This window comes from Cygnus olor, chromosome 1 (genome assembly GCF_009769625.2).
Source record: "Cygnus olor isolate bCygOlo1 chromosome 1, bCygOlo1.pri.v2, whole genome shotgun sequence".
Taxonomy (NCBI): Eukaryota; Metazoa; Chordata; class Aves; order Anseriformes; family Anatidae; genus Cygnus; species Cygnus olor.
The window spans coordinates 74549930-74573358 of record NC_049169.1 but is presented as its reverse complement, the minus strand read 5'-3'; the positions used below and the strand labels follow the sequence as shown (position 1 = coordinate 74573358).

Genomic DNA, 23429 nt, shown 5'->3' with positions numbered 1-23429 from the left:
TTGTACAACCACAGTAGGGTTAGTTGGTAGTGCTTGTGATGGGTTGCATCATCTTTCTCGGATGGCCCAGTTTTTAGAGCTAGCTTGAGGATTTTTATCCTAAACAGCTGTGTGGTGCAGGATGGATAAACTTGTACTTGGAATTAAATGAGTAAACTAAAAATGTGAAAAACAACAACAACAAAAAAGAATTAGAATAGGTTTTGAGAGGAAGGACAATTATCTTTATAGGCCTGGAGATAAAAGGGAGGTGAAATAGACAAGTGATTAGCCAAAGGTTCAGTGTGTCAAACTAATCTATGCTTTTGATGAAACAGTTGGTTTTCCAGGCAAGGGAACTAGCAGCCATCTTGTCTGTGTACCTCTGGTGATATTTTGCATGAAAAACTATGCACTAAGCTGGAGATGATGTAGTGGAGAAATTGTAAGATCTGTTATGGAGCAACCAGAGGAGATAAAAACTGGTACTGAAAAAGAATAAGCATATGCAGGAAGGGGAGTACAGTGTAGAGAGAAAACTTGGTGTTGTGTACAGGGGAATTGAATTTAAAAAAAAAAAAAAAAAGCAGAGATGAGGAAGGACCTGAATTTATCAGCTGATCATAATATGACTATAACTAGTCAGAATTAGTGATTCAGCTTCCCTAGGCTGTACGGCTCTAGTGATACCCCATCTGAAGGACTGGTTACTGGACTGGTCAGGGCACATTTGTAGTGCCTTTCTGGTGACAGAGGGATGGAGGAGCCCAGCTACCCGAGTGTCATGCGTGAGGGCTGGCTGAGAATAAGGTTCATCGCTCCAAGCATTGCCAGTTAAAGAAAGGAGTTACTAAAGTCAAAGGACAGTGAAAAAGTAGATGGTCATGAACTGGCTGTGTATCATTTTATGGTAGAAATGCAAAGACTCCTCCCACCTATTAAAGAAATGAGGTTCAGGAACAGCTTTCTAGTGACAGGTTAGGACTAAAATTATTTTTTAAATGGAGTTGATCTCAGCCTGCAAAACAGATTAGTCACGAAAAAACTGATGTGATAATCCTTTGAAAATCCCCTACCGTTTAACTGGCTCTCCATATCTAATTAATGAATCAGGTTGCCCAGAGAGGTTGTGGATGCCCCATTCCTGGAAGTGTTCAAGACCAGGTTGAATGAGGCCCTGGGCAACCTTATCTAGTGGTTGGTATTCCAGCCCATGGCAGGGGGTTTGGAACTAGATGATCTTTAAGGTCCCTTCCAACCTGAGCCATTCTGTGATTCTATGCATTTCTGCAGTTGGACAGAACTGTTCCTCTCTGAGCACCTCTGTGCCTCTTTTCCAAAAGTATGGATTGAGAAATGGTACTCTACTGTACATAAGCTCTGAGTAAATACACACATATGGATAGAATACAAAATACAGGGGAGCTGGCCTTTTAGAAGAAAATGGAAGAAAGAAAGAAAAAAAAAAAAGGTGGTCACTATTTTAATTGAAATAGGACTCAGGAACTGTGGGATGTGGCTCCCTCTTTATTTACAGCTCTCTCCTTCCCTGTGAGCTGAAATGGGTTCAGTCTCACACCTTCTTCCCTAAATGAAGAGAAATGCCTCAGTGACAGACATGTTTGGGATTAGGACACTCTGCTCTGCCTATTGAAATGGTGAGATGACGAATGGATGAAGATGCATGCCACAAATAGATGTAGGTGGCTGGAGAGCTAAGTTAGAGACAGGAAAACTGAAGGTGTGACCCAGTGCTTGTGGTGTTCATTCAGACAAAATCCAGAGTTTCTCCTGATAGTGTGTGTTTTGTCCAAGGATTATTCAAGATCTTGCTGGTAGAACTACCTAGTAATTTTTCAGCATTGGCTTCAGGCCCACTCAGACTGAAAAAGAGCTCGATTCCCTGCTCTCTCTCTCTGGCAGTGTGCCCTGCAAATAAAAAATTGCACAACACAACCTCTCTCCTAGGTGTATTTTGGAGGTGTGAGCTCCTCTGTGTCTCTTTCAAGATGTTTTTGAATTCTGTTGTTAGGATATGATGGTGTATGCAGATAGCTAAAGAGGGTTTCATTAGCCCTGACCAAAGCAATTAAATCCTGAAAGATTTCAGATATGTTGTTCTGTTTTTCTCATAGTCCAGCCCTGGGGAACTCTGGGATTTGTGGAGAGCTGTCACATACAACTACCAGTTCCTCTTAAACTATTAGAGGAAACCAGCGCCTTTCTCCAGGGGGATAAATCCTGCCTGGAAGCAGTCAGGTGCATTTGAGACTTCCAGAGCACTTGTTTTCTAAATGTTTCTGTGCACCCCTCTGGCCTGCAATGGCCTACTCCACAGAAGTATCTGGGCTAGCAGGGAAGGTGGTCTACAGAGCTGACACAGTGGCATTGCTACACTGGTGCAGACCAGAGTCAGGGCTGGCTGACACCTCTTCATAGGTGTGTTATGTGGCTGTGAGACAGCTCTTCCATAGCATGTTGTCCTGGTTTCAGGTAGGACAGAGTTAATTTTCCTCCTAGTAGCTGGCAGGGTGCTATGTTTTGGATTAGAATGAGAAGAGCGCTGATAACATGCTGATGTTTTAATTGTTGTAGAGCAGTGCTTACACCAAGCCAAGGACTTTTCAGCTTCTCGCTCTGTCCTGCTAGCGAGCAGGCTAGGGATGCAGCAGGAGCTGGGAGGGGACAGACCCAGGACAGCTGACCCACACTGGCCAAAGGGGTATTCCATACCATCTGACGTCATGCTGAACAATATATAGGGGTGGCTAGCTGGGGTGGAGGGGGGGGCCGGCTGCTCGGGGATAGGCTGGGCATCGGTCAACGGGTGGTGCGCAATTGCATTGTGCATCACTTATTTCGTACACATTATTACTATTAATACTATTATTATTATTATTATTATTGTTGTTATTCTTTTCCCTGTCTTAATAAACTGTCTTTATCTCAACTCACAGACTTCACTTTCCCGTTTCTCTCCCCCATCCCGGAGAGGGAGGGGGGAGGGTGAGCGAACGGCTGTGTGGTGTTTGGCTGCTAGCCGGGCTAAACCACAACACATGTGTTGGTCAACAGGCCCGTTTGCTGCTGGGCTAGATGTGGTGACGTGGTGGGGCATTAAGCAATTCTGTACAGGCAGTCGCAGGTGACCCTATGGGGAGGGAGGTGGGTTAGCGATGGAACGTGGTTGGATGTGTGGATGATTGGATGTATCCAGCCTAGATGGTGCTATGGTTCTCTGTTAATCACTGATGGCCCGGCAAGCTGTCAGCACGTTCCAGGCTTTCTGGCAGCACTCAGGCACCTGAAGATGCCGATGTGAAACCTCCGGAGAACCCTCTGTGCCTGGCTCCCGCGGTCGGTCGCTCAGCCCGCCGGGGACTTCACAAGCTCCATCAGACGATGCTGGTTGTTTGGGCTGGGAGTGGTATTTACCTCCTCTGCCCATGCTTCTGTCCCTAAAACGCCGTTGGGGCGTGCCACCTGAGGCTCTCGGTGCCGAACGCAACCTGTACGTCCATCCTCCCTTTACTATTTAGCCCGTCATCCCCTCAGCCGGGCCCCGCCTCACAGTCGGGTGGGGGACGGGGACACCGGGTGGGGGCGGGGCTTCATTTGCATCCGCCCCGGGGTTGGCTGGGCCGCCGCTGTGCCATGGCGAGGCGGCGAGCGGCAGCACGCCATTGGCTGTCCGGCGGGGCTGGGCGGGGCCGCGGCGGGGAGCCGCAGGATAGCACCGCAGTCGCGTACCGCGCGGGGTGACGGACGCTGCGGTGGTTGGAGCAGCGGCAGCGCGAGTGGCTGTAACGGCCGCAACGGCTAGCTGCTGGTGGCCATGCTGGACCGCGAGCGCGGCTGGAGCGTGTCGTTCGCTGGCTGCGGTTTCCTGGGCGTCTACCACATCGGCGCGGCCACCTGCCTGCAGGAGCACGCCCCGCACATCATTCGCGACGCACGGCACATCTACGGCGCCTCGGCCGGAGCGCTGGCCGGCGCCGTGCTGGTCGGAGGCGGCTCGCTGGGTGCGGGGCGGCGGTGCGGGGCGGGGGGGGGAGTTCCTGGGCAGCTGTAGTCTCTCTCGGGAAATAAGCGCTCGTTATCTGGCGGGAAGAAAAGCCGTATACCTTACTTCAACTTATTTGGGGCTGACGAGAACCCAAATAGGTGTTTATCTAGTAAATTTGATGTGCTAGACGTTAAAGCAGCCTGATGCGTGAAAAATATCAAGCTTGTTTGGTAGTGACTAAAGTGCATTTTAAAAGGTGTATGAAACATCTGAAAATTATTTTCCTTTTAAATCAGAGATCCACGGAATAAAGGCTTGGGATGCAAAATTGATAGTTTTTGTTCACAGGAGCCATAAGAGGTTTAGAACTAGGAGGCTTTTTAAGTTCACGTTTCATCTTGCTCAGAGGTAGAGGAGGAAAACCACTTATGTTGAATTTGGAAAGGGTTTGTTGGTGTTTTTAAACTTCTGAGCTCATCGCTAAAATGTGAAGAAGTTCTCTGTACCTGTGAGGGACTTGTGCTGTGAAATGCTTGTCCCTGCTGCTCGATCACTTACCTGTCACTTACGCTGAACTTCTTCAAAGTTTTAGCAATAAACTTGTATTACTTAAACATTTTAATTTAAATTTACTTGAAGGTACTAGCACAGCACGCATAAATTGTTATGAGCCTCGTACCGGCTTTTAAAACAAGCCATGTTTATCCACAGTAGCTGTTTAGTTTTAGTACATATCCAGTGCTAAGTTTTAAGATATTGTAAATGATTCAGGAAGACTTGGAAGCTGCTATAAATATAAGAAGTATTCTAAAGCACACAAATATTGTTTACCTGGCCATATGTGATATTAACAGCTTTAAACATTTTTAGTATTTTAATAATTAAGAGTTGTAAACTTAAAATTATTCCAACGTCTTTCTTATATGCCAAGTGGAATTTTCACTTTTCTATAAACACTAGATTAACTAGTGTGTTTGTCACCACTGCCCAAGGTATTATATTTTATGGACAAGTGTATTTCTTCTGGAAACATTTTTTTAAGTCACTTGGGAGTATTACAAGACGATTCAAAAACAGCCATATTCTAAAATCTTTGAGTTATTAGCAAGAATTCAGATGTTAACTCTGCATCTTTTTAGTTGTTAATTTTATGTTAATTGATATAACATGCAGTATTTATTTCTGCACTTATGGTTCCAAGTCCCACCTATTTTCACAGTTGCGTTTCCCTGTGGGAAGACAGGGCCAGGCTCTTCTTGGAGATGCCTGGTGGAAGAATGAGAGGCAGCAGACACAGTGGGAAAATGGGAAATTCTGATTAAATCAGAGGAAAAGAAAAATGCCACAACGGTGACAAAATACTGGAATAGGTGCACAGAGAAATTGTGGTATCTCTATCCTTGGAGGTGTTCAAGACTTGACTGGACCCAGGTCTGAATTACTATGCTTGTCCTCACACATAAAACCACAAGTGTGTATATGTAGCTCTGAACAGGGTTTTTGACTAAACTTGACTTGCATTTTTTACCTCTTGGAGGTTTGTAGCCAGATGTTTTGACTAAAGGGATTTCTTTTTGTTACCTGTTGGAAAGACCAACTTAGAGTCTGTAGGTTTTCAAGTTTGACTTACTGTGAACAGACATTAAATAGAGAAAACAGAATTGGACTGCTCTAGACTGAGGGAGAAGCTTCCTTCATTGAATTTATGGGAAGATTAAGGTAGGAGCTCAGAGGTGGCTGTTCTTTTGAGGATGATATGCATTTTGGGCTGATCCAAATTGGAACTGTTGAGGTGCGCTCATCTTAGATCTTCTCCATAGATGTCTTTGGACATCCAGTATTTTTGTGGTGAGGTGGTAATCCGTTCTAAATCTATTGGCTCAGGTTTTTTTGGGTGTACTCTGTGAAGCATAGGTTTTTGGTTTAGTGTGCTAAGAAAGGCTGAGGTGTTCCTACTCGAGAGGAAAAAAAAAAAGCTTTGTAGAAATACAGTATTTTCAAAAATAAATCTGAACTCAAAAGCAAAGTTCTTTTCAGTGCAGTGTTCGTGGTTAGCTTGATAAGTTGAATCCTATCTATTCCAGAAAGAAGCTATGCAAGTTAAAATATGCAAATTCTGAACAGATTTTTGAATGACCTTGTAGTGTATCACTCAGGTTAAACCTGTTATTTTGACCTTCCTCCCCCTCTTCTTCCAAGTTGACTTGCTTATTGGGCAATATCCACAAAGTATGCCCTGGAGAAGCATAATACTAAATATTTAAACAAAACCTTGACAGGAGGATGAGCTGTTATTCTCATTAAGCATGACTAGGTTTCTGGCTGATAGAATGGTTTAGCTGTTCTTCAGGAACAATCATGTCCTCTGTAGTGGTTTGATCTAGTTCCTAAATGCTGATTTAATTGAAGAAAATTTAATTATGTCTGTTACATATTGGTAAAAACACCTATTGAAATGGAGACCTGTGTGAGAGGTGTTGCAGATCTCCCCCACATTCCTTATCCACTAAGCAGTGGGTAAATTTTTAAAGCTAAAAATTTCCCTCTTGAAGCTCCCTACTGGAAGTTCCCATGTAATGGTTCCTTTATTGTGTTTATGTATAAAGGAAGATAAATGATGCCCTGAAATTTTAAGTTGGGTTAAAGTCCAGCAGGTATTACTAGTGGTGACGAACCCAGGCTGTGATGAACTTCTTCAGCAGAGATACTGTGGAACTAAAATCCGTGCATTGTGTAGTTTTTATGGATTTTTTTTTATGGATGTTGCATGTGGAATACTTCTATGCATACATGCTTATGGAAGGTTACTCATCTTTCTTTCTTCTTAAAGAACATGTTTCTAGAATTAATAATTCCAAACAGAAGCATATTATATGGATATTCTATACCTATACTCAGAAATAACAGATATAAATAACTTAGTGGCTGGGTCTTCATGAGAACAAGTTCTAACTATTTGAAAGTCTTAGGTGACTACTTTTTTCCTTCTCAGAAGACTTTTCAACTTGCAGTTAAATGCTAGTGGACAGTTATTTCATGTATTAAAAGCTCTTGAATTTTCGTATTGGCAATCAGAAAGAAAAGTTGGAGCTCTAGAGATGATTTAGTTATAAAAGTTTGGTTTGGAGGGGTATCTTTTTCTTTCTTTTTTTTTTTTTATTGGCATATTTTCTATTAAATGAAATGCATTTTGTTTGCAGCTGAAGCTTGTGCAGATGTTCTGGCATTAGCGAAAGAAGCTAGAAAGCGAAATCTTGGACCTCTTCATCCTTCCTTCAACGTGATAAAGATAATACAAGATGGACTGATGAGAAATCTTCCAGAAAACACTCACCAGTTGTCATCAGGCAGACTGTGTATTTCACTAACCAGAGTATCAGATGGTAAAAATACATTGATATCTAATTTTAACTCTAAAGAAGAAGTTGTCCAGGTATGTTTATTTTGGCAACTTTTTGACGTTTTTGTAATCTCAAGTCCATTTCACATCTTCCATTGGGTTTCCATTTTAAAAATTTAAAGACATTGTTACTTTGAAAGTATTTTAAAAATTAATTCAATCTTCATTATGCCAAATTTATTCTGTTTTCCCAGTTAATATATCCGTGAACTGAGGGAGTAGGTATGTGAGATCAATCTTAAAATGGACAAAGGCCATTTTAAGATTGGACAAAAGGACAAAGTGCTGTGTATCTAATGACAGTGTCTTTCATGAAGAAGGTTTTTTAAGGTTGTTCTTATAAAAGCAGTCATCAGGAAACAGTCAAAAATACCTTTTTTTTATTTCTTAATATCCATGAATAAGCTAGTTCTATATTATTACTCTGGGATCATGCTAGTGTCCCCAGTTAGTTACTTTGGTTACTCAGAAGAGTGCTGCTTCCGTGCCCAGGGAAGCAGTTGAGTCACCATCCCTGGAGGTATTTAAAAGATGTTTAGATGTAGAGCTTAGTGATGTGGTTTAGTGGAGGACTTGTTAGTGTTAGGTCAGAGGTTGGACTAGGTGATCTTGGAGGTCTCTTCCAACCTAGATGATTCTGTGGTTCTGTGAAAATGTGTAGCTTGAGGGAATGATCATAAACTTTTTCTTGCTAATTAGCATTTCTACAAATGGTCTTTTAGTGAGTCGTATCTTTTTTTTAATGGATTGGGGTTGCATTCCATAAAGAAGTTTGAACACCCTCAATTGTCTATGTAAAATAATGCTTGTTAATAATATATATTTTTTTTTATTTAAGAATACTTCTGTTGGTTGTTTTTTGATTCAGTTGTTCTTGCCAACAGCTAAAGAGATAAAGATAAATGATAAATTTAATAATGGAACAGTTACCATTTAATTTATATAATCTCATTTTTCTACAGGCTTTGATCTGTAGTTCATTTGTCCCCATTTATTGCGGCCTAATTCCACCATCATTTAGAGGTGTGGTAAGTCCTAGTTTTTGATTTTTAAAAACACTTGTATCTATTCAGAAAATAATAAAAGACAATGTATATACTTTTTTGTTGTTGTTATCCTACAATAAAATAAATAAGCTCTCATCAGAGCTTTTAGTACTGTAGCTGTATGTATGTTACTACTTTTCAAAAGAGCAAGGGAACAGCAGATGTGTTGGAAGTAGAAGATATGTATGTCTTCTCCATCCTGGAAAAAAAAATCCCCCCCTCAAATGTCTCATTTGCTGATGTAGTAATTAAAATAGAGTATTCTAAGCTAGCAAAAGTGAACATTTAAGGATAAATATTTAATGAAGACAGTGATGCTCACTTACATGCATGAATTGATAGGAAGGATCACTTTTTTATTTTGGGGGAAAAAAAATCTGAGAGATTATATTGTATATCTGCATGTTCTTGGTATAGATAAATCTGCCTTAAAACTGAATTTCAATTCAATTAGATATAGCCAAAGATTTTTAATGTCTTGTCATTGGTGTTAAGTGTGAAAGAGATTGCTCGTCAGTCTGTTCCAATTACTTCACAGGAACTCTTGGTTACAAAACCTCTTAATACTTCATGGCTGTACTGGGTTTTCTAAAATCCCACATTAAAGGGGCAACAACTGCAAAAAAAATCAGTATAGTTTGCAGATGTTTTGATTAACAGGTCTGAAAGCGGGCATGCACTTCATCATATTAATGGCTTTTTTTTTATGGTGTTGCACTAACTTGCGTTTTCTTTCCTTCCAAATTTGATGTTCCTTACATAAGGAGAGGGGAAGTATGTTGAAAGAAAACTCAAAACTTCCTTAACATTGTTTGATTACAGACTGTTCTGAAGGCTATCTGGAAGTGCTAAAAGGTCAAGGATAGCCATGGAATGTATTTTCTTCTGCTGCTGAAATTAAAGCAAAAGTGATTAGAACTGTGTAGGGATTTATCTTTATCTGTATTTCTAAACCTTGTATGTCTTCTTAAAATCCTCCAGATTAAAGGTGTTATGAAAACAGGACGTTGGACTGAAGCCAAGGTTTAGGTGGATCCAGGATAATCTGGCTACTCAGTCCTTGTCACCAGACAACAATGTTATTTTAAAAGGCTTAGTTCAGAGTACAAAAACATACAAGAGATATTTGATTTGGTTCTGTTTTGAGGCAAGGGGAAAGAAGGAATCTTATCGTTTTGTTCTTTGCGATTATTTTGATATGATTTTAATGCATAGAAGTCATGTTGTAACATGGTAATAGTATTACACTTGTGTATGCTTGGTATGAGTCCTGTAGGGTGTAAACACAATGGAATGTCTAGTATTTAAACTTTGTAGCATCTTGCTGTTTATTGGCTTGACACTTTGTGCCTATATACCCTGTCTTCCAAAGACTTGAGGATAACTTCCAATAGATGTACAATACTAATAATATGCAACAGCTCTTCTGTGTGCATCTACTGCAACAACTGAAGCTCAGAGTGTTTATAGAGCATTACTTTGCAGACCACGTTGCATTCAATAGCATGGTAAGCGTCAGCAAAAGAAACAGATTTGCTGAAGTTTATTATATAACACAACTTCAGTTCTGGACTAGCTATTCTGTAAGCAGTAGAAATGCCAAAGGCTAGTTTCTGTTGGATTTGAGGTGCTTCTCCAAGATGAACTTTTTCCTTTTTTGCGAAGTGTTTGGGTGATGTGTTTGTTTTACACCTTTCAAACACAGTGTTTGAGATTAAACATTTTGTGAGGGAATAAATGGACAGAAACTGAAGAAGGAAAAAGGCAAAAAATAACAAAACCACAACCAACAAGTATTTATGTAGAACAGTAAATCAGGTGTGTGCTTCCATCCTTGAATAATTTAATGAGAAGACTGCATGCTATGATTCCACCTTTGCTTCTTGACCAAACAGCTTGTATGGTGCTTGATAATTCCACAAAGGACTTGGTGATTGCCTGAGTACCTTAGTGATTGCACTATACACCTGGAGAAAGTTTGTCAGCAGCTGCATACTGCTGAGTCTAAAAAGTGTTTGAGAAAGCTGGTAGGTAGGAACAAGCTGCTCTAAGAGTATGTTGGATAAATTGCTCTGAGGCTGTCCTCTTCCTCATTCCTAATGTGTTTCTCAGAATGCTTAGGGAGCTAGTATCAAGACGGATTAAATGGATAATCCAGGTCGCTCCTGCTCAAAACATTACCTTACTTTTACATTTTATAAAGGACCTTCAGTTCTCTCTGACGCCTAGTTAGGAAGGAGGAAAATGGAGCCAGTAGAACAGCAAAGTTGGTAATGAGGAATGGGCTTTCGACATTGTCAGAACAAACTGGCTAAAATTCATCCTACTGGAAAGAAGGCTGTTGTGAGTGACCCAATAAGTTGTCTTTGGTCATAGCAGCTGCAGCACTATAGATTTATTACCCCAATATAGAACTCCTCAGTTCTTGAGCCTTAAAATGTCTGAGATGATGATGCACTAAAACTACAGGCATGGGCAGTTAAACACAAAGACTAAAGGATAACCTGGAACAGCTTCTGAACTTGCATGCAAAGTGGAGCGGATACCCACAACTGATGTCAGGAATCCTGAAGCTTTTTTTACTTGCTGTTTCTTCATGTACAAATATTTATGATGCTTTTATATTAAATTCTAGTTACTAAGAGCAATTTTAAGTAACTCATATTCTAACTATATGGATTAATATCGAGGAACTTGAGATTCAAAGTGTAGAGCTATTCTTTTACTTGTGTTCTTTCTACAGAGGCACCCAGGAAGCTCTTAGTTTTGTGCTGTCCTTTGAGGAAGACGAGACAGTTGCACTAATATTTTTAGTGCACGTTGTGTGGGATTATCATCCCTAAAATGGACTTTTTCTTTCTTAAACATCCAGAAAAGTCACAAATAGAATGCTCTTAGACTATCTATGGAGCTACAGGTACAAATGTTTAAGTGACATAAGAGGACAAAACATACTACTGAAAATGTTTAGACTGGGAGCGTAGACAGAGACTGTACTATTATTCTTAAGTGATATTTAGTTCTCTAATGGGAAATCTGCTATTTAGAAAATTTCAATGTTCTTTTTACTTCCTTTAATATTTGTAGCGCTATGTGGATGGAGGAATCAGTGACAACTTGCCTCAGTATGAATCTAAGAATACAATCACAGTTTCACCTTTTGCTGGGGAGTGTGATATCTGCCCAAAGGGGAATTCAGCCAATTTTCATGAAATGAACTTGACCAACACCAGCATTCAGCTCAGTTTGGGGAACCTTTATCGTTTAACACAAGCACTCTTTCCACCAGAACCTAAGGTAACTTCATGTAGTTACTAAAACATTTTTCCAATATATAGGCTTTGTTTTTGCAGAAAGCTACAGTAATCTTAGCACTTCATCTAGTCATATAAAGTTTTCTGTTGACAACTTCTCTTGTTTCTATTTTATTCGTAGCCTGTCTTCATTCTAGAAGAATGAAGTTAGAACTAGATGATCTTTGAGGTCACTTCCAACCCAAGCCATTCTATGATTCATTCTCCTTATTTTTAGTCTCTCTGACTAAAAATGGTATTGGCTTTCTCTGTTTATTTAGGAATTAACACAGGATTCTATCATAAAATCAACACTGGTAAATTAATAACAGGCAGTTTAGAGTCCTTTCATGTTTACCTGCTAACCAGGTTCTTCAGAACTTTGCAGTTCTAAAGCAACAGGTCTTTGTAAACTTAATACTTGATGCAGGCAGCTTGCCTTTAAATTTTGCTAAGCACTTGTAATTGCAGATCTGATGAGGGAAATAGCTTGAATTGCAGTTGCTGAAGCTGAAAAAATGAAAACAGACTTTGCCAACTGGCTTGGGATATACTACAGAGGAGAAATGTTTCTGACTACTATAGTTGTGTTTTTTTTTTTTTTTTTTAATTGGGAGGGTTTTGACCATTTGGAAAAAAAAGTTAAATTTTACTTATGTATGTGTTAATTTTTTTCTTTTGTCTAGGACTACTGTGTACATTAGTAGGTGAGCTGGTGTTGCATCTGGTGAAAGATGTTTTCATGTGGAAGGCTAAGTTTGAGCTTGAACATGCGAATTGCACAGCTGACTTCTCACTGTTTTGGGAATTGGGAAGCACAGGGAGGGAACGGGTGAATTGGCATATTCTACTAAGCCACCCTGTTACATTGCTCCTGACATAGACTAGCCAAAGGAGGAAACTCTTGTGAACAGTTAGAATGTTGTCCTTTAAGCTGAGTAATTCAGTACATCTATGATAGTTGAAAAATAAGCTTACATATGCATGATCACATGTGTGTCACACAGTAGGTTTCTTGATGTGAATCTGTTGAATTAGAGCAATTGTAAGAAACTTCTAGAATTATAAGGATGAAAGGTAGATGTAAATGGCTTTGCATTCTGTGAACTCTTGATCTTAAATCTCCTTTTATTTGGCTGACTCATTTACCCTCTGCTTGCAGGTACTTGGAGAGATTTGTGAGCAAGGATATTCAGATGCTTTTAAATTCTTGAAAGAGAATGGTATGTTACACTTGTGGATAATTACTGATGATATGGTCTTAACCTGGGTTTAAAAATTAAAAAAAAATGGGTGAAGCGGTTTTAAGTAGCTAAGAGGGGCTAAGTCATAGAGGCTTTTTGAAGGTAAGTTATATTTTCATTCTGAATTTCATTTGATAGAAATCATAGTAGTCACTAGTCATCTGAGGCAGTTGTGCTGTCATGTAGAAATTGCACTTCTGGGGTTTTGTCAAACTTGTATGAAGTGAATGTTACGGTATTGTTAAGTGAAATAACCAGGGAATTCTAATTCCAGGAAAAATGTATTACTAGTTTCTTCTGTGTTATCCTTAAAGGATAGGAATAGGCTATTGTTACCCACTCCTCTGTAACCTGCATCTTACCGCTTCCTCGTCTGTATCATCCAAATAAATTTGTAGGTGAACTCTTATAGTCCAGAACTGGGAGCTGGCTAACAATATAAAATCAGTAATGGACAAATACTTTGTATTATGAAAGACTTTAAAAGAAGAGGACTTGTACTGTAGCAGTAACTGGGATCTGGATAAGTTTGTGAATAAGAATTAAAACCTGCTTCATTTTGCTCTTCAATTCTAGTAACATAGTTTATATTGATAAATGCTATTCCCTGATCAACTTGGGGACGGACAGGTTAAAGACAATAACTTAATATTATCATGAAATTAACCATATGTAAGGTATGCCTACTCCCTATATTTGTTGGAAGCAGAAGCAAATTGGAGATAGTACTTGGTCAGATTAGAGGAATGGAAATTGAATTGTGATACTTGTACTATTAAAGCTAGTGCCACCTGCAGTGCTGTAATGTAGTCATAGCTTAATGTGCTCATTACTCATTCTCTGTTATAACTACGTATTAAATATTCAAGTCTCCTTGAAACAATTTCGTCACTGTTAAAGAACATCACAGTTCAGGTTAAGAGTTTCATTTCTAGTAATATTATTATATATTTACTGAGAGAGTCCCACTTTAGATCCTTTATGAAGTGATTAAAAGCACAACTTTTACAAAAAGAACCCGGCCTATAATTTGAGGTTGCTTGTGCTAAGATGGGCTGTGTTGCTGTACTGTTTCACAAGTTTCCTGTGTGCACATTTCCATCTGACACTGTCTGAGATTGCTTGCAGGTCTTCCATGGTGTCTTTCCCACACATCTTCTCTGTATTGCACTATTGTCCTCCTTCTCGTACTACTGATACCTTTGTCCTTATTCCGTCACAGGTTTGTGAATCAGTGATAACTGTAGCCTCTCCAAACTCATTCATTATTCATATCCGTTCTCATTGAGCTATTTCAACTGTAGGAGCTATTTCCCCCTCCCCCCCCCCAAAGAACACGTTGATTTAGATAACTCTCTGCTATATTCATTGTATATTCTTTTGACATTTATCTTTTAGGAGTACTTGTAAGTAGGATATAGATTCTATTGCATGTAGGTGTGGGTCCTAGTTAAATTTGGTAGTCTTTATATGTAGTAACTTCATGTTGTTTTTCTGGAGACTGAATGTAAATACTCTTTTTGTTATAGTTCACTTTCTGCTTATTTTCTAATCCTCAATTCTAAGGCAATTAGAAGTGCTATTTGTTAATCGGAATCCACCGCTTTTGCAAGGCAACCAATACTGATTTATATCTATACTTCGAATATATCTTTAAACAATATTGCACCCTACTTGCTTTCCTTTTTTGCTTTATTGTGACAGTAGCTCAGAGTACTCTTGTGAAAACTGCCACGTCAAATTTCCCAAATTGGTCTGATGTATTGAGGATGTTTTCTTTCAAGTAAAAACAAAATCAGTTTTCTTCTTTTCTAACTATTTCCTTTGTTGCTGGAAAACAACTTTGGCAAATGACTGTGTTTCCAACGCAGTTTCAGTTAATTGTTCACTTTTTCATTTTCTTTAGAACTCATTTTAAAGTAAGACCTAAACCTCCAAAAGAGTATTCATCAATACGACTAAATGTTTGTAGACTTATAAGAGCAAGTGTGTTGGACATTGGGTAGATAATGTTTCCTCAGGATAAGGACTTCTGTAAAGATACAGAGTACAGGTACTCTGAAGACCTGTGGAGTGAGCCTAAGTGGAAGCTCTTGACTCTTTCAGGTATTCTGAATGACTCAATTTATGTCAGCTTGTCCTTCACAAAAAGAAATCCACATGAGGCTGTGCAACACGTTGACTATATGAAGAAAAAAAATATTTCTGAAAACAACAGAGTGGAAACTTCAAAAGTGGAAGTACTCAGTAACCAGATAAAACAAAATTCATGGCCTTTGGAGAAGAGCATATTTGAGAGTCTACCTCCTAGGCTTCGTAAAGGTATGTTCTTCAGACTGTTCTGTAACTTTAAATGACAAACTTCGATTTCCCAACTTGCCCCCCTGCCTTACTCTTATCTTATAATTTGCATGAAGTGTTTTTTATTTAATCTTGTAATTCCCTATGAAATTAGAGACTAGCTCAAGCCAAAAATGTTGCTTAAATGCTCACAAAATGTGAACGTGTACATCTTGATTTAGTTACAAAAATAAGATTGAGCTTAGAAGGAGCTACTTTTAACACTGTGGAGTCATGAACAGGATTCTTATTTGGTTTTGGATATATTTTGCTCATCCACAGTATCTTTATAAGTGTATATTTCACAACAAATTTGAACCTCAAATCCAAATACCAGTTACCACCATCTTATTTTTAAACCATACTTCAGTAGATTTCTAATTGTCTGTTTTTCTTGACTTTTTAATAAGATGTTAATAGACCAGGAACACTTCTAATATTTCTTAATCTGTAATTTTTACCAAGGTTTTTTGTAGATGCTGAACAGTATTTTCAAGATCAGAAATTCCTAGTTCCAGTGACCTAGGAGAACAAAATCTGAAGTGTGAAACTTCTGAAACCATATATATAACAACTAGAACGTGTGGAACTCTAGAATTTAAACTCCTTAAAGTTACACAGTCTCAGATAAGACAAGAATGCTGTATAAAATATATAAGTATTTTTTGGAGAGGGGAACCTTACATCCTCTCATCATAAATTAATACTTATATTTATTGCTTAAAATTTCAGGGTAATGCCTTTTTGTCCCTGTGGTATTAGTCAGTGCTTCACATATTTTAAAGTAGCATAGAGAAGGTTTATGATAAGAGTGCCTTGAGATTACCTTTTTTAGTTTCTGTCTGAGCATTGCTCAGTAAGACTTCACAATATTGACTGAAGATTACCAAACCTTGAGCAAATTATTTAAACAATTTTCAAATAATCTTTTTTTTTCCAAAACAATTATTCTTAAGCACTGCAGGAAGCCTGTAAAGAACCAAATGGATTCTATGCTCAGTTCTCTAAACTCTTCCCAATACGAGTGATATCTTATCTGATGCTACCATATACACTGCCTGTGGAGTCTGCTTATTCTGCTGCTTTACGGTAAAACTTTTTCATGAACAATTTTATATTTATTATACTTGAGTATAAATGAATGCTGATTAATTTTTTGTAGGCACTCTGGTACTCTATAATTCAAGTGTTAACTGTCTAAAGTCCATAATTTCTACCTACGTAATATATTCTCCTAAAACCTGTATAGTCTAAGGCTAGATAAACATATTAAGACTTCTAAAAACAACAACAAACTACTAAAAGCTGTCTTTTAATTGCTCAAAAGAAGTCCCCTTAATTGTGTTTGCCAGGAGCAGATTCTTTACTACTACTGCTATATTGTGCAGTAAAATATTTTTCTCTGCCACTTAACATGGGCCTTCTGCATCATATTTGACAGATGAGAAGCAGTCAACAGAATTACGTGGTGTTCCCCTCTCCCCCCAGTGTAACTGACTGAGGTTAAGAGCATTATAAGGAAAAAGAATGTATTTGTGACTTTGTTCTATTTCTGCCTTACTCTTGTTCTTCCTTTCCCATGTAACATTAAACTGACAACCAAGTTCCTACTATGCAGAAAGGTCTCAGAGACCGAAAGTTTCCTTCAGTCTTCCTAAAAGTTGGTAACGTTGTATAGAATACACATACTGGTCAGACACTAAGCATAGATCAGAGACATAGTGCTGTGTGCTGCACTTCTTTTCTTAGCTTGTAGAAAAGAGATGAGTGAGATAGATGAAAATTTAGAGAGGTTGAGAAGACCTGGAGATATTGGTAGGGGAGTTAACACAGCTTTCATTCTCGCTGAGTTATTTTGTTGGATGTGGGACTCGGTGTGTGGAAATATAATGTACGTTAGCTTTACTGCTTACAAAGTACCTTGCGTATTTTGATTTTGATTGTAGGTTAGTGAACTGGTTTCCTGACATGCCGGCTGATGTTCGATGGATGCAAGAACAGTTTTGTCAGATTGCTGGTACAGTTTATTCCCAGGCCAAAAGGAGGCTTTTCTGTACATCCAGGTAAACTGGTGTGCTGCTGCATGTAAACGATGTATTTTTTGGAATTCTCTCTTATCAGAGTTTCAAGAACTACTAAGTTTCCCCCTTTAAACAGGATTTAATCATTTTCTCCAGGGTAGCACAAAATGGTTCTCACTGCTTCTAACCCTTATCTTTGTTTTTTAAGAATATTGTGTGGAGTTTCTTGTTTATAAGTGATCAATGACTGCTACATACCTGAGATGTAGAGGTGTTGCCTGTTGGTATGCTTATGCTTTTGGGGGTGTTACAGAACAAGCATTGGACTGGAAACAAAGACCGTGTTTCTGCTCTGCTCCATAGCAGCTGGAACAATCAGTAAGAAAAGAGGAGAAGGTTGCTCAAGAAATTCAGATGTGGGAGTTTGGAACTGGAAAATGTTGGGAGAAAGGCTTTATGTGGAAAGAGCAAGCTCTTGGTCATAAAACAGGGCATGGTGGTCACATGGCTTTTCCTCCATGCTTTTATGGTATCTTAAAGGTGATTGATTGATTGTCCTGGTTTTGGCTGGGATAGAATTAAATAATTTTCTTCCTAGTATCTGGTACAGTGTTGTGTTTTGGACTTAGGATGAGAATAATGTTGATAACACCTGTGTTTCAGTTGTTGCAGAGCAGTGCTCACAGTGAGCCAAGAGCTTTTCTGTTTCTCTCACTGATGTGCCAGTGATGAGGCTGGGGGTGCACCAGAGGTTGGGAGGGGACACAGCCAGGACAGCTGACCCAGGATGACCAAAGGGACATTCCGTACCATGTAATGTTGTGCTCAGCAATAAAAGCTGGGGGGAAGAAAGGGGGCGAGAGGGGGCGGACATTTGGAGTGATGGCATTTATCTTCCCAAGAAACTTGTGTAATGGACCTGTTTTCTAACAAATGGCTGAACTTCTGCTTGCCGATGGGAAACAGTGAATAATTTCCTTGTTTTGCTTTTGCTTCACCTAGTAAAGTGTCTTAATCTCAACCCACAAGTTCTTGTGGCCTCTGACTTCTCTCCCCCATCCCACATGGGGAGAGTGAGCAAGCAGTTCCATGGTACTTGGCTGCCTACTGGGATTAAACCACAATAGTGATCAACTCCCACAGAACTGTTTATATTGTCAAAAACTCTCAAAGTTTTCTGACGCCTTTCTTTAAGTGGATTTCATCTTCAGGTAGCTAGGTCCCAAGGCTCTGTATGTAGAATCCTGCACTGTATTCTATAGGCGACTGTGGGCATGTACTGTGTTTCAGCATCCATCAAGAACTTATTGCTGCTTTTGCAGAAATACCCCCACTGTTTTTTTCCTCTCTTCTTGTTATGTCATCAGATATAGATTCTCTTTTGCAATCAGACCTAAATCTTGTGAAAATTTGAGCTGTTAACAGTTTGGACATCCTCTTAGTAAACCTAACCTTCTGGATGGTATCTCCTAGTGCAAGTGAAATTCAAGTGTGGAAACTGAAGTTGAAACGTGTGATAGGGAGGGAGTTTGTTTGGAGGGGGGGAGTGGTGGTTTGATATGTTTTTATAGTTGTTGGGTTTTTGTGTTGTCTATTTGCAAAGACACTGAAAGAGAGAGAAGACAGAACTTTTTTTGAAAAAAAGATGTGTATTCTTGGTGACAACTTCAGTTCCTGCTTCTCAAATTACAAAGGACTAACCTGGTGGTTCAGGTGCTGTTGTAAAGCTTAAAGTTCTGTTCCAGCTATTTAAGTTGGTGATACTTAGCTGGTTGTGAAGTGTAATGCAGAGATGGTGTTCATGAAGTCGAACAACTATCTTTGCTTGTGAATGTTGAGACCATGCTAATTAATGTTTGCTAACCACTGTGACTGGTAAGTGACCAAATACTCCAGGTGGATAGCTGGGGGAGATCAGAACTCCTCAAGTGGTAATGTATGAGGTATGAGCTGCGTCTCTCCATCTAAGCTTATCAGAACAGTACGATGATTTTTAACGTAACAATTTTATACCTATTTCTATGGACAATACATAATGGTAGATTGCCCTTATTCTAGGTAAGATTGCTTTAAGATTATTTTCCTGTTGTCCTACGTCCTGACTCATTAAATGCATTTAGTATTAACCATTTTCCTGTAGTGTTCTTCCTCATGGAGATTCCCTGTAAAGTATCTGAACAGTAATAGAATTGTCATTGAAACATTAGTAATCTTTTTTTTTCTTCTTAAACAGGAAAGACAATTATGCATCGTTAAGGAAATGTCGAACTGCCCCATCTACTGTGGAATTTCATTCCTCATACTGTCATCTTAAAGTGTCTCACTCTTCTGTGGACATTGAAACCTGGCTCTGGGAGTCTTCACAATACATGGACTCAGTTATGAAACATGTTTCTGCTAATCCAAAGGAGCAGTCAGACTCCTATCCTAATTTTCTCCCAAATTCTGATGAGTCTGGACTGGAAATAGATTTTGACTCTTCCTCAGAGACAAGTTTCCAAACTTGTCCAGAATTAATTCCAGAAAATTAATGTGGAAATAGATTCCAAGCTTCCAAAATTCCAGTTTGGCAGAGAAATTTAAATCCTAAAAGACTAAAGGTCACTTTCTTTATTGCCAATAAGTCTTGGAGTATTGTTTACAGTTTCCTAAAAAATCTGCCTTTAGAATTCTTATATTTTATGGATTATAAAAAAAAAAAATAAAATGTGGTTGCTATTACTAAGTAACAGACTGCATGTCTGTCAAAGCACCAGCTCAGTGAACTATAGTAAGGCTTGCAGTAAACAGTGTCTCTCTGGAAATTAGATTTTAAAAAATCTACTTTCAGAATAAAAAAAATCAATTCTGTAAGCAGCTTGTTAGACAAACAAACACTGAAAACAAAAGTTTTTTTTTAAAATACAATTCCTAATGATATGTTTTAGGATTACTTTTATAGCACTTAAATGAAATTGGATGTGTACTACATAAAGGGAATTACACATCTGAGCTTTTTAGTGGCTTCCTATGTCTGTTTGCCTTATGTTTGAACATACTGGTCTATTTATGGAAAAGTTGTCTGCATGAGATACTGTGGGAACAGTATCATTCTAGGTTATTTTACATACTGCACAGTTCATATTACTGCTCAAGTTCCTCTATGGCTCTTCCTTGTTTTAAATACTTCAATGGAAAAAGTTGTACGAACTGGGACACTTTCACATGAAGTGTAAACAGGTACAGTTTCAGTGACTTCATAGGACTTTTGTGTACTTAAAAAGAGCTTAATACTTGACTAAGTATTGAAAAGTAGGTAAAATAGTGGCTGTGATTAGTAGCACAAAGTAATTTGAGGTGTTTAACTTTATGGCAAATGTTAACGTACATCAATGTATAGAAAGTGGTAGATGTTGTTTTGGTCTTCTAATTGCTACCCAATCATTCTTGATAATTTCCTCCCCCCCCTCCTTGCTTGAGATATTTTTTCTCTCCTTTCACTTCCCTCTTGCTAGAGGGGTGAAGAAAAAAAGGTCTTTTCTATCTCAGTGAGGTATGATAGCCCAAAGGAAGTTTTCCAAGAACAATTGCTGGAAGAAGCAAAAAAAAATTATTGAAGTAACAATATCCAGGGCCATGTGCAAAGGCCTCAAATAATGATTTGAAAATCAGCCAACTCTTATCTGTGTTGAGTGATGAGGATTTTAAATACCCCCCTACAAACATTATACATGATTTTAATAAAGACAACATATCAGTGTATGAATACTTCAGGAAAAATAAGTAACTGCTGAGATTTAACTACCCTTTTGATGTTTTGGTATCATGTCTTCGACATAGTTGTTTTTACAGTAGAAGGAAACAACTGTGTCTTCAGAGGTCAGGTTGTGCATGTGGGATGGGGCAGGTCTGTGACATTTGAAGGCTTCTCTTTCAAGAATATGAGTTCTGGGCAGTCCAGGGAAGAAACTATGCATGCTTACTGAAAGCATCCTGTAAAAGGAGTAGCAGACTTCAGGAATGTGATGCTCAGGAGAGAAGAAAAGGGAATGTCTGTTGCTGTAGCGTCAACTATGCTACGTAGAAATCTTTCAGATAGCAAAATCTAGCATTTCTGAATTGGACCAGCATTTAAATGGTTTATCAGTTTCTCAGATTTCCCTAGGCTCGAAGTGCTAAATTTTACAACATTAAAATGATTAAAATGAATGGCGGGGGACGGGAGAAACTGTCAAGCTATCAATTTTATGTTACGGAAGACTTTTACTTCAACTGCTTTATTCATTTATTGTGTGTATGTATTTTTAAATTTGCAAGAAAATTTGGAAGTGTTATTGTAACCACAACTAAAAGATAGAAGTTCTGAGTTTTATTGTCTCAAGCTTTTTGTAACATTTAACAGAATGTTATACAATTAGTTTTACCAGTATCTTTTAGAATTTAAGCATGATTGACAAGTTCTGCTTTCTGTGTACTGAGGTAGTTCTACTAAATACATTTAAATCAATATTACCCCCTTCTTCCATTCTGCATAGCTCCAATTTTCTCTAATTTTTCTAAAATAAAAAGACAATCTCTTTTGTTACCACATTTTCTTGTTACCAAGCTTTCTGGGGTATAACTGACCAACTACAACTTAATGCATTTTGAGTTAATTTCATAGAATCATAGAATGGCTTGGGATGCAAAGGACCTTAAAGACCATCCAGTTTCAATGCCCCTGCCAGGGGCAGGGATGCCACCCACTAAATCAGGTTGCCCAGGGCTTCATCCGACCCGGTCTTGAACATCTCCAGGAATAGGGCATCCACAGTTTCGCTGGGCAGCCTGCTCCAGTGCCTCACCACCCTCTGAGTGAACAATTTTCTCCCAAAATCTAATCTTAATACACCCTCTTTTAGTTTAAAACTAATCACTGTTGTCCTGTCCGTTATTTGCCTGAGCAAAAATATGCTACCTACATGCCCCCTTTAAGTATTGAAAAGCTTCAATGAGATTAGCCCAGAGCCTTCTCTTTCATGCTGAACAGCCCCATCCCTCTCACCCTTTCTTCACGGGAGAGGTCTCCAGTCCTTTGAGCATCTTTGTGGGCCTCCTCTGGACTCACTCTAACACCCCCACATCCTTCTGGTGCTGGGGACCCAAAAGCTGGACACAATACTCCAAGTGGGGCCTCACAAGGGTAAGGGGGATGATCCCCTCCCTCGACCTGCTTCTGGCCACCCCTCTGTTGCTGCAGCCCACAATGCAGTTGCCGTTCTGGGCTGCAAGCATGCACTGCTGGCTCATGCCAAGCTTTTGGTCCACCAGAACCCCCAAGTCCTCTCCGCAGGGTTGCTCTTAATGAGTTGTTCTCCCAGTCTGTGCTCATGTGTGGGATTGCCCTGACCCAAGTGCAGCACCTTGCACTTGGCCTTGCTGAACATCATTAGGTTCATGTGGGCCCACTTCTCAAGCCTGTCTCTTTGATAGCATCCCTTCCTTCTCTTGTATTGACTGCACCACTCAGCTTGGTGTCACCTGTGAACTTGCTGACAGTGCACCTAATCCCACTGCCTATGTCGTGGATAAAGATATTCAACAGTACTTGTCCCAGGACAGACCCCTGAGGGACACCACTCATCAGCCTCCACCTGGACACAGAGCCATTGTCTACCACTCTCTGGGTGCGGCCTTATGGCCAACTCCTTGCCCACTGATTGGTCCTCCCTTCCCATCCAGATGAGAGATCAGGTTGTCTTATGGGATTGTGTCTAAGGCCTTGCAGAAGTCCACGTAGGTGACACAGGTCGGTCTTACCTTGTCCTTGGAGTGATGCTTGGAGTGATGCTGTCACTCCACCACTGAAGGCCACCAGATCGGTCAGGCAGGATCTGCCCTTGGTGAAGCTTTGTCTTGCATGTACCTTAACGTTGCCTCTAGGAGGATCTGTTCCATGAACTTCTCAGGCACAAAGGGGAGGCTCCCCGTCTGCAGTTCCCCGGGTCCTCCTTTCTACCCTTTATTAAAAACGGGAGCGATGTTTCCCTTTTTCCAGTCATCGGTGACTCCACCTGACCGCCACGACTTTCCAAACACGACGGACACAGCCCCGACACCTCCCGCAGCCCGTTCTCCCCAC

The 23429-nt window shown here is 39.5% G+C and overlaps 1 protein-coding gene and 1 long non-coding RNA gene across 2 annotated transcripts; one reads left to right on the top strand and one right to left on the bottom strand.

The window, feature by feature from the left end:
- Window positions 1-3680: 3680 nt before the first annotated feature.
- Window positions 3681-21898, top strand: LOC121073956 (1-acylglycerol-3-phosphate O-acyltransferase Pnpla3-like). The gene is made up of 9 exons (XM_040565536.1): window positions 3681-4001; window positions 7186-7418; window positions 8348-8413; window positions 11519-11728; window positions 12887-12947; window positions 15075-15290; window positions 16265-16397; window positions 17255-17371; window positions 19563-21898. The coding sequence occupies exons 1-9, from the start codon at window positions 3815-3817 to the stop codon at window positions 19858-19860; spliced, it is 1521 nt and encodes a 506-aa protein (XP_040421470.1). The 5' UTR covers window positions 3681-3814; the 3' UTR covers window positions 19861-21898.
- On the bottom strand, window positions 18915-23427 carry LOC121073983. The gene is made up of 2 exons (XR_005822041.1): window positions 23108-23427; window positions 18915-21301 (listed from the first exon to the last, which is right to left on the bottom strand). It is a non-coding gene; the product is annotated as an uncharacterized LOC121073983 (long non-coding RNA).
- Window positions 23428-23429: the final 2 nt, after the last annotated feature.